Source organism: Solanum lycopersicum, chromosome 2 (genome assembly GCF_036512215.1).
Source record: "Solanum lycopersicum chromosome 2, SLM_r2.1".
Lineage (NCBI taxonomy): Eukaryota > Viridiplantae > Streptophyta > Magnoliopsida > Solanales > Solanaceae > Solanum > Solanum lycopersicum.
The window spans coordinates 71682383-71695028 of NC_090801.1; the positions used below are offsets into that span (position 1 = coordinate 71682383).

The window sequence follows — 12646 nt, forward strand, 5'->3', positions numbered from 1 at the left end:
TAAATTGATATTGTAATTCATTGTGTTTCAGGTCACAAGTAATTTGCTGTTCATCTTCATCAAGAATATTACAGTCAATATCACTGTTCCAAAAAACCCAAATCTTACTATTACAATTACTAATAGCATTATCCATGTTCAATTGCACTTTGAAGCTTTGTATATTAACATTATCAGAAAAAGGTTCCAGAATTGCAATAACAGACAAATGGTGCATTTTTCTAAGCATTTTGAGTCTTTCCAACACTCCTTGAGTGTTGATCCCCCTAACATTCCATACGATTGTACTAATCATTGGGAAGATCTGGAGGAGAAGAGTCTAGTGTTAGGTCTGCCTGCAGTGACAGTATTAGCATCCTGTTTGATGAAGTGAAATCTGTTTTGTTGGAAGTTCCTTGGAGATAGGCTCTGATTTTTAATGACTTGTTGGACCTCATCCTCTATTATCTGATCTTTATGAGGACTGAATGCCCTAATAAGAGCCTCACTAGACTCATCATTATCATCAGATTCCTGTAGAGAATGGTTATCATCTGTCTGATCATCCTCAGAATTGATCACTCCATATTCATCCAGATTCTGTTGAGCATTGAGTCTACATTGCTTATGCATTTTGTCCGGAGGGTCTGAGGTATGGGGAGCCATGTATTGTACTTGTAAGGGAAGAATATTTAGACCTTGGGTATCATCCACCATCACAAACTTGTTGCATAATTCTTCCCTTACTTCATGCTCTTGTTCCATATCCTTTTCTTGCTGCTGGATTTGTCTTCTTTTTGCAGCATCTCTTTTTTGTTTACTAGGTTTATTCCTACTCTTTGGGGAGCTTTCATTAGCCATAGTAACCTTTTGTTTCTCATGATCACTGTCATTTTGTTTTTCACCCTTTTCCTCTATTGTTTCCTTTGCATCCTGTTTTTTGTTGTCACTGTTTTGCATTTGCTGCTGTATTTGCTGTTTATGCTGCTGAATACCTTCAGCATTCCTAGTGGCTCTATGGGCAGTCCTATGGTCATGATCCAACCCCTCATGCATAGCATGAGGCAAATTCCCCCCTTTGGATTCCCCTTCCTGCAAGTTAGTGGCTATCTCCTGACACCCCCCATCCATACCTCCTTCCACTTCATCAGTAAAACCAGCATTCACATCACTAATATATGGGGGTTGAGGGCTTGGGAGAGATAAGTCAATACCTGTGCTCTTGCTTTTGGTGTTGCCTGCAATATATTGATGAGAATTGTTTTGTTTAGCTGGGTTGTTCCTGGTAGGCTGTACATTTAAATATGCATTATTTATTTGGTTTATTTGGTCTGATGCTTCCCTGCTCTCAACCAATTCAGTCTGCTGTCTCACCTGTGTTTCCTGCACTTCAAGGTTAGTAAAAAAATTCTGAGTTGGGAGGTTAGTTATACCTGCACTTTCCTGTTCCTGCTGCTGGCTACTGTTATCTTTTGGTGCTGGAGGGTTGACAGGCCTCCACACAGCATTGGTGTTGGCCTGTTCTTGAGGTTTTGGATGTCTCCTTCTTTGTATTTGCCATGGTTCCTCTTGTATCTGCATATTATGACCCTGTTCTTCTTGATTTTGTATGTGCCTCTTTTGTTGTTGATTCAGCAACTGTGGTTTTGGTTGGTTTTGCATTTCATTTTTTCCATTCTCTTCTTTTTGATTTTTTCTAACATGATTTGATGCCTTTGTTGTTTCAGGCTTAGGATTCTGCCCCTGTTCCTGTGTTTTTGCAGCCTCCCAACTTTTGGTGTTCCTGTCCCCTTCCTGCTCCCTGTTCTTCCTCAACTCATCATCTCTTCTTTTTATTGTACACTCCTCATCCTTATGCCCTTGATGCTTACAATAAAAACAATAGTTAGGGATTCCTTCGTATTCAACTTTCAACCACCTTCTTTTGTTTGGATTGGAATTCTTGAAACCCAACCAAACATGTGAAGGTCTCTCCCTTGAGAGGTCGACCTGAACCTTTACTCTAGTGGTGCTGCCTCTAATTCTCTGTGAGGTAGGTGAATCCAAAAACAAAACTTTTCCAATGCTTTCCAAAATAGTTGTTAAGAATACTTTGTTGTAACAATGCCAAGGAAGGCCTGGAATGGATATCCATATAGGGACAACAGGTGTTTCTTCCTCCGGAGTAAAATCAGGGGTCCAAGCTTGTATTCTCATTGCTTGGCCCTCTATATTCATTTTCAGTTTCGTCCACACAGTTTGATAGTCCAATTCATTGTCCAAGTCAATGTAGACATGTCTAGAATTAAAGTATGTTATCTTAACTCCCCCCATCAGTTGAGTTTGCAAAATAAAACTCTTCCTAACCAGCTCCATTCTAGGCATAGTGTTCGTAAATTTGCCAACAAGAGTGTACTTACAAATTTCAGCTAATTTAACATAGTAATCACTTTCATCAATAAGAACAGCTGGGAATCCTTGTTTAGTGGTATGCACAGGTTCATTTAGAGTAATGGGAGTTTCGTTTTGTGCCTGATTATATCTCAACCTAGCTGCAAACGATTGTATCACAGTGTATGGGGCTGGTTCATCAGTTTGATCACTTTTATTATTGCTATTGGGCTGCTGGTTCTGCAGATGGTTGTTGGTATTTCTAGTTCTGCCCTGATCCACTTGACCAGCCTGTTTATGAGAATTATCAGTCTTCAGTTTAGGATCATACCTTGCAAAATTGTTAGAGACTTTGGGGAAGTTGTTGTGGTAGTGATCCCTTGCGCTGTTGTGCTGGTCATCAGCCTTCCCTCCTCCTTGAACTTGCTTTGTGTGATCTGTATACACTGCAGAATTCCTTTGGTTTTGTTCTACTTTGCTACCTTCGAAGCTCCCATTTTCATTTCCAGGCTGTTGTTGATATCTTTGGATTTGATCCTGGCTTTCCTTGTTTTGTTCTTGCCTGGGATCGTTTACTTCATCATTCTTTCCCATTTTGTCCTGATGATTCTGTATTTCTGATGAATTACCTGCATTGAGATGAGGGGTAAATTGCGATGAATTACCTGCTATTGCAAAGGAGAAATTAGAATTTGCTGTTGTTGAAGTTGCAGGTTGAATGTGCTTGTTCATCCTGTGTTTCCTCTGTTGTTCATTGGGGTTGTCTTCCTGATGTTGGATGGTATTTTGGACTATTGCTTTTGCTTCATTTTCGTAAATCCTGATTCCAGAACTTTGTCGACCTTCTCCACGATCACCACTTGATGTCTCCCCTATTTTTCCTTGTCGTCCTTGATGAACACTTGGATGGGTACTTGTGGAAGGTGCTGGGACCTTATTTTTGAGGTTTCCAGTGTTAAGACGATTGAGGATGAGTGTTTCTTGACTATTTTGGCCCTGGGAGGTCGCCTCTTTCACTGGTCCTCTATTAATTCCGACGTTGGAAGTAAAGTCGTCGGAATCTTCACTACCATCGATTCGACCAGCCGTTTGCTCCAAATTTTGGCTGAGCTGGTCGTCTTCCATAGGGGAATAAACCCCAGTACTCAATTCCCCATGATTTGACCTAGAAGTTGGTCGAGTATCCATGTGCGACTCCGGCGATTTCTTCGCGATTTCCTCTAAAATCGCCTCTTTCGTCTGAGTGATTGGGACGGTGGAATAGGGTGAAACTTATACCTTAGGTAGATCTTGATGTGGGGAACTCGTTCCTTCACTCGATTCTTTTCGATCTCTGCCAGAACTTCGTGAGGAAATTTTTGCGCGATCTTCAACAGCGACCTCTTCAGTGAATGCAGAATTCATCGCATCTTTCTCCTGCAGATTTGAGGCGTGCTGAGGTTGATCTTGGGGCGTGTTGTATGGGGTTAAGGAGCTCTCTTCCAAGCGCCCCTTTTGGTCTTGATCCGGTGGCCGTCTGACGGCTGCCGGCGCCCCATGCGCCATAGCGGCTGTGGGCGATTGTTGACTGTCAGCCGTTGTGAGTAAGAGAGAGAGCGTTTGTTGAAGAGAGAGAAAATGTAGAGAGAAAATTCTGGTCAAATGAGGTGCGATGGGGTTTAGGGTTTAGGGTCTAGGGTTTAGGGTTTAGGGTTTAGGGTTTAGGGTTTAGGGTTTAGGGTCTAGGGTCTAGGGTCTAGGGTCTAGGGTCTAGGGTCTAGGGTCTAGGGTCTAGGGTTTAGGGTTTAGGGTCTAGGGTTTAGGGTTTAGGGTTTAGGGTTTAGGGTTTAGGGTTTAGGGTTTAGGGTCTAGGGTTTAGGGTTTAGGGTTTAGGGTTTAGGGTTTAGGGTTTAGGGTTTAGGGTTTGGGGTTTAGGTTTAGGGTTTAGGGTTTGGGTTTAGGGTTTAGGGTTTAGGGTTTAGGGTTTGGGTTTAGGGTTTAGGGTTTAGGGTTTAGGGTTTAGGGTTTTGGGTTTAGGGTTTTGGGTTTAGGGTTTAGGGTTTAGGGTTTAGGGTTTAGGGTTTAGGGTTTAGGGTTTAGGGTTTAGGGTTTAGGGTTTAGGGTTTAGGGTTTTTTTTTCCTTAAATAATAAGAGCCACCAAGGACAAAGCTACCATTTTTTGCCTTAAATAATAAGAGCCAACAGATTCAAAGATCAAACAAACACTTCAGACACAAGGAAGTGTTGGAAACATGCAAACAAAAGAAGGCTCCTAAATTTACAGAACCAATAGTCTATCATTACAACACTATTTTGGCATAAATGTTATCCCCCCAAGTAAATCAAATTCTAGACTTCATTGCAAGTGACTTACACACATGCAATAACCTAAATTTACATCAGACAAAGCACATAATTGTTTTTAACCAACAATGAAATCAAATGTGAACTTCTTTATAAATAATATTACTTCAGCTGTCTGTAGCAGTTGAAGGCATAGGCAACTGATATGGCAGCACCAACAACAGCAAGAACTGCATACGTATCTTCACGCTCCCAGCTCTCGTACCAAGTAGGCATTGAGCACACCTTACGATAACGAGTCCCTTTGCCACTGCTACTTCGAGAAACTTGTCTCTTGAAGCTGCTCTTCTTTTCGGTTGTAAACTCAGCGTTCTCTTGGTTGAGATTGAAATTGTCTGCATCAACTGGTGGTTGAGTGGTCTGACAACATGAGACATTTCCATTTGCCTGGCAACAGCCCATACCCTCTAATTGGGATCCACATGTGCGAATACCAACATCATTTGAGTTTATGGTGCCTCTGTCCACATCTGTTCCACCATAAATGCTGAGCCTATGTTGTTGGGATGCTTTTTGTTCATCTTCAGATAGCCCCATCTGGCCCCTCCACAACCAATCAACAATCTCTCCTTTAGCAACATGCTGTTCAAGCAACTGTGGTACATCATCAGGTGTAACATAGCCATACCAGTGTCCGGAGACTTCCTTGTGAGTGTTTCTTCCATATATGATCATATTTCCAGCAAACTTGTGCCCCCCGATGTGTGAGCATGGACTAACAGATACTTTTCCTTGAAGACCATTTGATTCTATTTCCTCCAAAAGTCTACTAACTATAGCTGGTCCACAAACACCACATCGACGATCTCTTGAACCATGACAACACACAAATATGTACCATCCAGTCAGAGCTTCAGGATATCCAGGCAACCATTCACCATCCTTCACAAGCACCTCCTCAACAAATGTGTCAACATCAAAATGAGTCAATCTCCTCTATCTGATCATGTCCGGAAAGATCAACACATCCCCATTCGATGTCTCAGTTCCATCATGCCCTTCACATATTGTCAACCGAGTCTGTTTCTTAACATCATTCTTCCGAGCGGTAAGAGCAGCAGCAAGAAGCCTAGGCAATCGATCAAACTCAGCAGCCTCAATACGAGGAGGCCAAACTTGAGGATTCTTATAGCAAAGGAACACGTGGCATTCATAGAAATCAACAGTACCAACAAGCTGCGTCTGGCGAAAATCAGGACGGGAGAAACCAAACTCAGCATCAGCAGCGGCGGCGGCGCCGCCATCAGCACCGGAGAGAAAACCCTCGTTCTGGAAGCTTCCAGAAGCGCTACCGATCTGAGAAGAATCTAGAAGGAAGCTGTCGGCATCGGAAACACTAACAGGAGAAGAAGTGTTAGGGTTTATGAAATCGTCTCTATTCGCCATTAACGGTGAGTTTGAAGCTTTTTGACTCATAAGTTCTCAGTACAAAATGGAGATGGGGTTTAGGGTTTAGGGTTTAGGGTTTAGGGTTTAGGGTTTAGGGTTTAGGGTTTAGGGTTTAGGGTTTAGGGTTTAGGGTTTAGGGTTTAGGGTTTGGGTTTAGGGTTTAGGGTTTAGGGTTTTGGGTTTTGGGTTAGGGTTTAGGGTTTAGGGTTTAGGGTTTAGGGTTTTGGGTTTAGGGTTTAGGGTTTAGGGTTTAGGGTTTAGGGTTTAGGGTTTAGGGTTTAGGGTTTAGGGTTTAGGGTTTTTTTTTATTGAATTGACCCTTGTAGTGGGTCAGGGGCTTAGCAACACCCCCAGGCCTTAACATATATCAAAAACAAAGTATTACAAGAAGGGGGGCATTTACCTTACCTTCTACTATTTGGTAGGAATGTAATTGACTCATCTACTAAGATAGTCAATTCATCCTTATACAATAAGATGCAAAATTAGAAAAAGAAAACTAGAGAGGACTCCTCTCTTAATACATTTTCTAAAAGCATAAATGAGGGAGACTCTCCCCTTACATGGATAATGAAAATAGTAAACCTATTCTATCAACTATTCTATTATGAAACAGTCAATGGATAAGTTTAATGACATTTGTATTCCTATAAAATTGTAATAAGAGAATTTTTAAGGAGGATGTTTTATTCTCTTGATTTTCCTTCTTCTAAAGTTTTGGATACCCATCTTTTCCAATATATAGCTTCCACGAATTGCTCCCTTGAGTTGTCTTGTGGCATAAAAGTGTTGAAGAGTTTCCAGATTGTGGCTCCACTTTGACAGCATGTCTGCAGTACCATTGGCTTCTCGATATACATGCCTGCACTCAAAGTGATCCAGTTTTCTACCTATGTCTTGAATTTGTTGTAATGTGTGTTGATATCTCCATGGAATTGATATTGTATTGCTTATCCATTTACACAGAATTTCAGAATCTACCTCTAATATAATGTTTCTATAACCATGTTGTTCACACCAATGCAATCCATATCTTGCAGCCTCAATCTCTGCAATGTTATTAGTGCCTAATCCAAATGGTATTGAAAATGCATAATGTAAATTACCTTTGTGATCCCTTAATATGCCTCCTCCTCCAATCTTTCCAGAATTTGGGAGTGCACTTCCATCAGTATTAAGTTTGTAGATACCTTCTTGTGGTTTGTTCCAGCTAACCATTATCACACTTAGTTGTTGTTGACATTGTTCAACAAGATTGATTAAACTGTACCAGCTATGTTGCCATGGAATATTTGGATGAGATACTTGAATGGTCTGCATAACATCTTTAAAAATGCCATATTGAACTCTATGGATACTTGATTTCTTATCACCATATTTCACAGCACACCTATTTTTCCACAAATGCCAACAAATAATATTAGGTAAAACAGAAATAACTAATTTATATACCTGATTTAGAGAGGGTAGATTCTTCCAATATAATAACAAGCTTCTCAAATCATTAGTTGTTTGTATTGCTCCAATTGTATCAGTATAGTATTTCCATATATATTTAGCAAAGTTGCCAGTGATCAATATATGTTGAATATCATCAGTGCCCTTTTTATAACAGCAATAACACTCTACAGCAACTTTCCCAAACTTTTGAATTGTTTCATTTGTTGGAAGTTTACCTCTCAAGGCTCTCCAAATAAAGAAGGCTATTTTAAAAGGTATTTGTTTATGCCACACACTGTTATTAATGATATCTTTAGGCTTCTTCTTTCTAATGATCTCCCAAGCTGAAGCAATAGTGAATTGGCCATTATCTGTAGGAGTCCAAATAGCCTGATCATCTATGTCTATTTTATACTTGAAATTAGTTTGTAATACCTGAGGTACCAATATTGGTGGAACATGTTACCTAATTTGTCTTTCATTCCACATACCATTAATAAGAAAATCAGCAACAGTTTTGTTATTAAGGCTGGAAATATTAATACAAAGATTAGCTAGGCTATCATTTCCTAACCAATTATCCCACCAAAAGCTACAAGAACCAGACTTAATATTCCATCTAATATAAGATTCCACAGCCTGTCTATTTCTAGTGAAATATCTCCAAACCAAAGAGTCTCTAGTATCATACTTTTTAGACACAGGATTGGCTCTTTTGCAGTATTTAGCTTTAAGGAATTTGCTCCATAAGGAATTTTTAGTCCTAAACTCCCACCAATGTTTATATTGGAAAGCTGTGCATATATCATGAAGACTTCTTACACCAATACCACCTTCACTAGTTGGATAAGCTAGAGTTTCCCAAGATGCCCAATGGTATTTTTTGCCATCTTTATCATTACCCCAAAAGAAATCAGCAATCACTTTATGAATGTGTTTGAGAATAGTTTTAGGAGGAGATACAGCAGCTAAAATATGTATTGGAATAGACTGCAATACATGTTTCACTAAAATAACTTTGCCTCCAAAATTTAGAATTTTAGTTTGCCATCCAGCTATTTTCTTTATAATCTTTTCCACAATATTAGAGAAATATATAATCTTTTGACACCCAATGTATAAAGGACAACCAAGATAAGTAATAGGGTTGTGCTGTATACAAAAACCAGTTTCATTTTTTATATTATCTATAATATCTTGATTAGTTTTATCAGTAACCATAAAGAAACTCTTATCTTTATTTACCCTTTGATTAGAAGTCAATTCATATTTCCTAATAGTATTCATTATACTCTGTAAAGAAAGTCTATCAGTAGATGTAAAAATGATAATATCATCAGCAAAAGACAGATGATTAATCTGAGGCCCTTTGCTATCCATCTGGAAACCAATATAATCATGATTATTATAGAGAGAATTAAGTTGTCTAGAAAAAGCCTCAGCACCTAAGATAAATAGTGCTGGGGATAAAGGGTCACCTTGCTTTAAACCTCTAGTAGAATGAAAGAATCCATGTCTTTTACCATTAATCACCACTGAATACCAATTGTTGCTCATAATTCTCCAGATTCTGTCAATAAACACTTCTCCAAAACCCATTTTTCTTAGCACTAAACAGGTATAAGTCCAAGAGACCCTGTCATAAGCTTTGATCATATCAAGCTTAATAACCACATTCTTTCCTTCCTTAGGTAGCTTTATACCATGAATAACTTCCTGAGCTAGCATAATATTTTCAGAAATACTTCTTCCCTTCACAAATCCTGACTGATTTTCTGAAACAAGGAAGGGTAATATAGGAGTCAATCTAGTACTAATAATCTTAGAAATAATCTTATTAGTGAAATTACTAAGACTAATAGGCCTAAAGTCTTTAAGTTTGGAAGGGTGATCAATTTTAGGTAGAAGGATTAGGCATGAATGAGTCATATACTTAGGCATTTCATAACCATTAAAGAAGGCTTGCACTGCAGCTAGAAGGTCATCTTTAATTATATCAAAACAACATTGGTAAAATTTTCCACCAATGCCATCAGGTCCAGGTGCAGAATGAGGATTCATATTCATCACCACCTTCCTCAATTCTTCCTCATTAGGTATTCTCTCCAAAACAGAATTCTGTTCTTTGGTAACTAACCTAGGAATACAATGAAGATGTTCCTCATTAATTTTATCAGCACTTCCATTGAAAATATTTTTATAATAATCACAGGTTTCTCTAGCTATATGATCCTCTCCTTGGATCCATCCACCCTTCTCATCCATAATTTTGTGGATAAACATTCTCTTCCTTTTACCTCTAATAACAGCATGGAAGTATTTAGAATTAGCATCACCTTCTTTTAACCAGTGTAACTGAGTTTTTTGTTGAAGAATGGCATGTTCTAATTTCAAATATTTAATATACTGAGCATTACTAGCATACAACTTCTCTCTGTTTTCCTGACTATTATTCATGATATAGTTATCTTCAGCCTCTTTAACCCCTTTTTCATATTGTTTTACCTTTTCAAAAATATCTCCATATTCCTTTTTTGACCATTCTCTCAAAGTGTTAGTTAATCTTTTCATCTTTGTATGTAAAATCCACATAGGGTTACCAACAGCAGTCTTTTTCCAACACTTTTCAACAGTATGTAAAAAAGTGTCATTCTCAGTCAACAATTGAGAAACTTAAAGTATTTAATCACAGTCTCTTTGGTCTCAATTACTTCCATCAATAAGGGGCAATGATCAGATCCCACAGAAGGCAAATGAGTAATGTTGGTAGAGGGCATTTTATCAAGCCAGTTATCATTAACCACGCCTCTATCTAACCTCTTCCAAATCCTAGAACCATCTTTTCTATGACTACACCATGTGTATGGCTGACCACTATATCCCATATCTAACAGACCACAAGAAGCAATAACATCAATAAATTCCAGGCTTTTATTAATATTGTACTCTCTACCTCCCAGTTTTTCCTGAGTTGAAGAAATAACATTAAAATCTCCTAAAATACACCAAGGATACACTGTTGTAGACCATCTTAGCATACTATCCCAAAGAGGCTTCCTCAAAGAATCTTTACATTTTGCAAAAACATAAGTCATAAGAAATTTTTCACTATAACTCTCATAACTAATTTCACAAGTAACCTGTTGTTGATCACTCTCTAAAATGTTACAAGTTACCTCAGTAGACCAGAATATCCAAATTTTGTTGTTAGGATTACAGTACCCTTTATTCATTAAAAGCTGTAATCTATAAAATTCCAGTTGAGATTGATTAGTAAAAGGCTCTAAGATTGCAATCATAGCAAGATTATGAATTTTTCTGAGATTAATAAGTCTTTCCAGAGCACCAAATGTATTAATGCTCCTAGCATTCCAACAGATCACCTTAATCATCAAAAACCTCTACTTCTAGCTCTAGTATTAGGTTTACTAATGCTAGCATTTTTATTTTGTTTTAATAATTTTCTACCTCTTGGAGAAAGACCCTGTTTACCAGTGACATCCCTAATCTCATCCATATTAGAGTTATCTAGCAAAGAGCCTTTTTGAATTTGATGACCAGTACTTATTTCTCCCCCTGGTTCAATGCCTTCCACTAAGGATTGAGTATCATCATACTCATCCTCTGAGTCAGGTTCCTTATATTCATCAAGGATCTCACCTTGAGGATTATTAGGATCATTGACAGGATTAGATATATTAGTAGTACCAGTCTTATTACTAATCTGTAAGGAATTATGAGGATTAGTTTTATCAGGGGGAATTTTATCTTGTATGGAATGCTGATCACTTAGTTTACCTTTGCCTTTATCTAACCTAGATAGATTAGATTTTAGTGTCTCCTGACCAATCCCATCCTCACCTCCATCAGCTACACCAACATTAACAACACTTGTAGGAACATTAAGGGGTGCAGGGGAAAGAGTTATAGAATCAATACCTGTTCTAGTGATTTTCACTTGTTGATCACCAGTTTGTTTATTCTTTTGATTCTTTTGTTTATTGCCTTCAGTAATAGAAGTAGACTGATGTCTATTTTCTAGATCATTATGTGCCTCCATTTCTCTGTCTGCAGTATTAAATTCCTGTACCTCCAAATCAATATAAGTGTTTTTAGTAGGAAGAGGGACCATACCTGTCTGAGTTTGTACCTGTTGAGTTACAACTCTATTGACATTGAATCTAACTTGCTGAGATTGATTCCTTCTCTTTTGTATCTGCCATTCCTCTTGTATTGGCTGTTGTTGATTGTCTTGAATTTGATAACTTTGTTGGATATGGTCCAGCTCCCTTAAATCAGTTTCTACACCCTTATGACTCTGTACATCTTCATGAATATGATAAACAGTGTCCTGCTTGTCTTTGTTTTTGTTTAAATCTTTTTTCTTTTTGTTTTCAACATCCCTTTTTTTTATAATACAAACAGATTCATTGTGACCTTGATTCTTACAATAGAAACAGTAATCAGGGATATTGTCATACTCAATTTTTTGCCATCTTCCATCTGTAATGTCCTCACCAATATATCCCATCCATATATGGGAGGGTCTGTCCCTAGTTAAGTCTACTTGAACCTTCACTCTAGCCTGGCTACCTCTTGTTTTGTTAATAGAAGCTGAGTCTAAATACAATACTCTACCAATAGGGGATAAAAGACTAGTAATAAACTCCTTGTTATAGCAGTGCCAAGGTAATTCAGGTAGGGATATCCAAATGGGGACTAAGGGAGTCTCTTCATCAGGCTTGAAACTTGGAGTCCAAGCCTGGATTCTCATTATTTGACCAGCAATAGTCATTCTCTGTTTTGTCCACACCATATTATAATCCAATTCATTATCCAAATCTATATAGACATGTCTAGAGTTAAAGTGAGCAATTTTAACCCCCCCCCAGATAGTTGAGTTTGAAGGATAAAATTCTTTCTAATAAGCTCTAATTTAGGCATTGTATAGATGAATTTTCCAATCAATGTAAACTTACAGGTTGAAGCCAATTCTTTAACAATTTCATCCTTAACATAAAGGACAGCTGGTAAACCTTGCTTGGTGGTATCTCAGGCTCACTCAAAGTAATACTCACACCCTTTTTGGATTGATTAAATCGAAGTCTATCTGCATAGGTTTGA

General features: G+C 38.2%; 4 protein-coding genes across 4 annotated transcripts; all 4 read right to left on the reverse strand.

Moving 5' to 3' along the window:
- Positions 1 to 291: 291 nt before the first annotated feature.
- LOC138342209 (uncharacterized) lies at positions 292 to 3537 on the reverse strand. Its single transcript, XM_069294434.1, has one exon. The coding sequence runs from the start codon at positions 3535 to 3537 to the stop codon at positions 292 to 294; it is 3246 nt and encodes a 1081-aa protein (XP_069150535.1).
- A 1034-nt stretch (positions 3538 to 4571) lies between these two features.
- LOC138341913 (uncharacterized) lies at positions 4572 to 5368 on the reverse strand. The gene has a single exon (XM_069294097.1). It carries the CDS (start codon positions 5366 to 5368, stop codon positions 4796 to 4798), a length of 573 nt encoding a protein of 190 aa, XP_069150198.1. The 3' UTR covers positions 4572 to 4795.
- Positions 4572 to 6109, reverse strand: LOC138341914 (uncharacterized). Its single transcript, XM_069294098.1, has one exon. It carries the CDS (start codon positions 6107 to 6109, stop codon positions 5630 to 5632), a length of 480 nt encoding a protein of 159 aa, XP_069150199.1. The 3' UTR covers positions 4572 to 5629.
- Positions 6110 to 6754: 645 nt separating this feature from the next.
- LOC138342210 (uncharacterized) lies at positions 6755 to 12338 on the reverse strand. The gene is made up of 5 exons (XM_069294435.1): positions 10991 to 12338; positions 10234 to 10409; positions 8014 to 10144; positions 7572 to 7893; positions 6755 to 7472 (listed from the first exon to the last, which is right to left on the reverse strand). Exons 1-5 carry the CDS (start codon positions 12336 to 12338, stop codon positions 6755 to 6757), a joined length of 4695 nt encoding a protein of 1564 aa, XP_069150536.1.
- Between the last annotated feature and the right edge of the window lie 308 nt (positions 12339 to 12646).

Bases quoted from the DNA above. Each gene is read 5' to 3' on its own strand.
- LOC138342209 (XM_069294434.1), bottom strand. From the start codon at position 3,537: ATGGATACTCGACCAACTTCTAGGTCAAATCATGGGGAATTGAGTACT.
- LOC138341913 (XM_069294097.1), bottom strand. From the start codon at position 5,368: ATGATCATATATGGAAGAAACACTCACAAGGAAGTCTCCGGACACTGG.
- LOC138341914 (XM_069294098.1), bottom strand. From the start codon at position 6,109: ATGAGTCAAAAAGCTTCAAACTCACCGTTAATGGCGAATAGAGACGAT.
- LOC138342210 (XM_069294435.1), bottom strand. From the start codon at position 12,338: ATGGTGTGGACAAAACAGAGAATGACTATTGCTGGTCAAATAATGAGA. The intron at 10,410-10,990 runs GTAGAAAATTAT...GTGGTCTGTTAG, and splicing joins ACAGGGTCTTTCTCCAAGAG to ATATGGGATATAGTGGTCAG. The intron at 7,894-8,013 runs GTATGTGGAATG...GGACTCCTACAG, and splicing joins TGCTGATTTTCTTATTAATG to ATAATGGCCAATTCACTATT.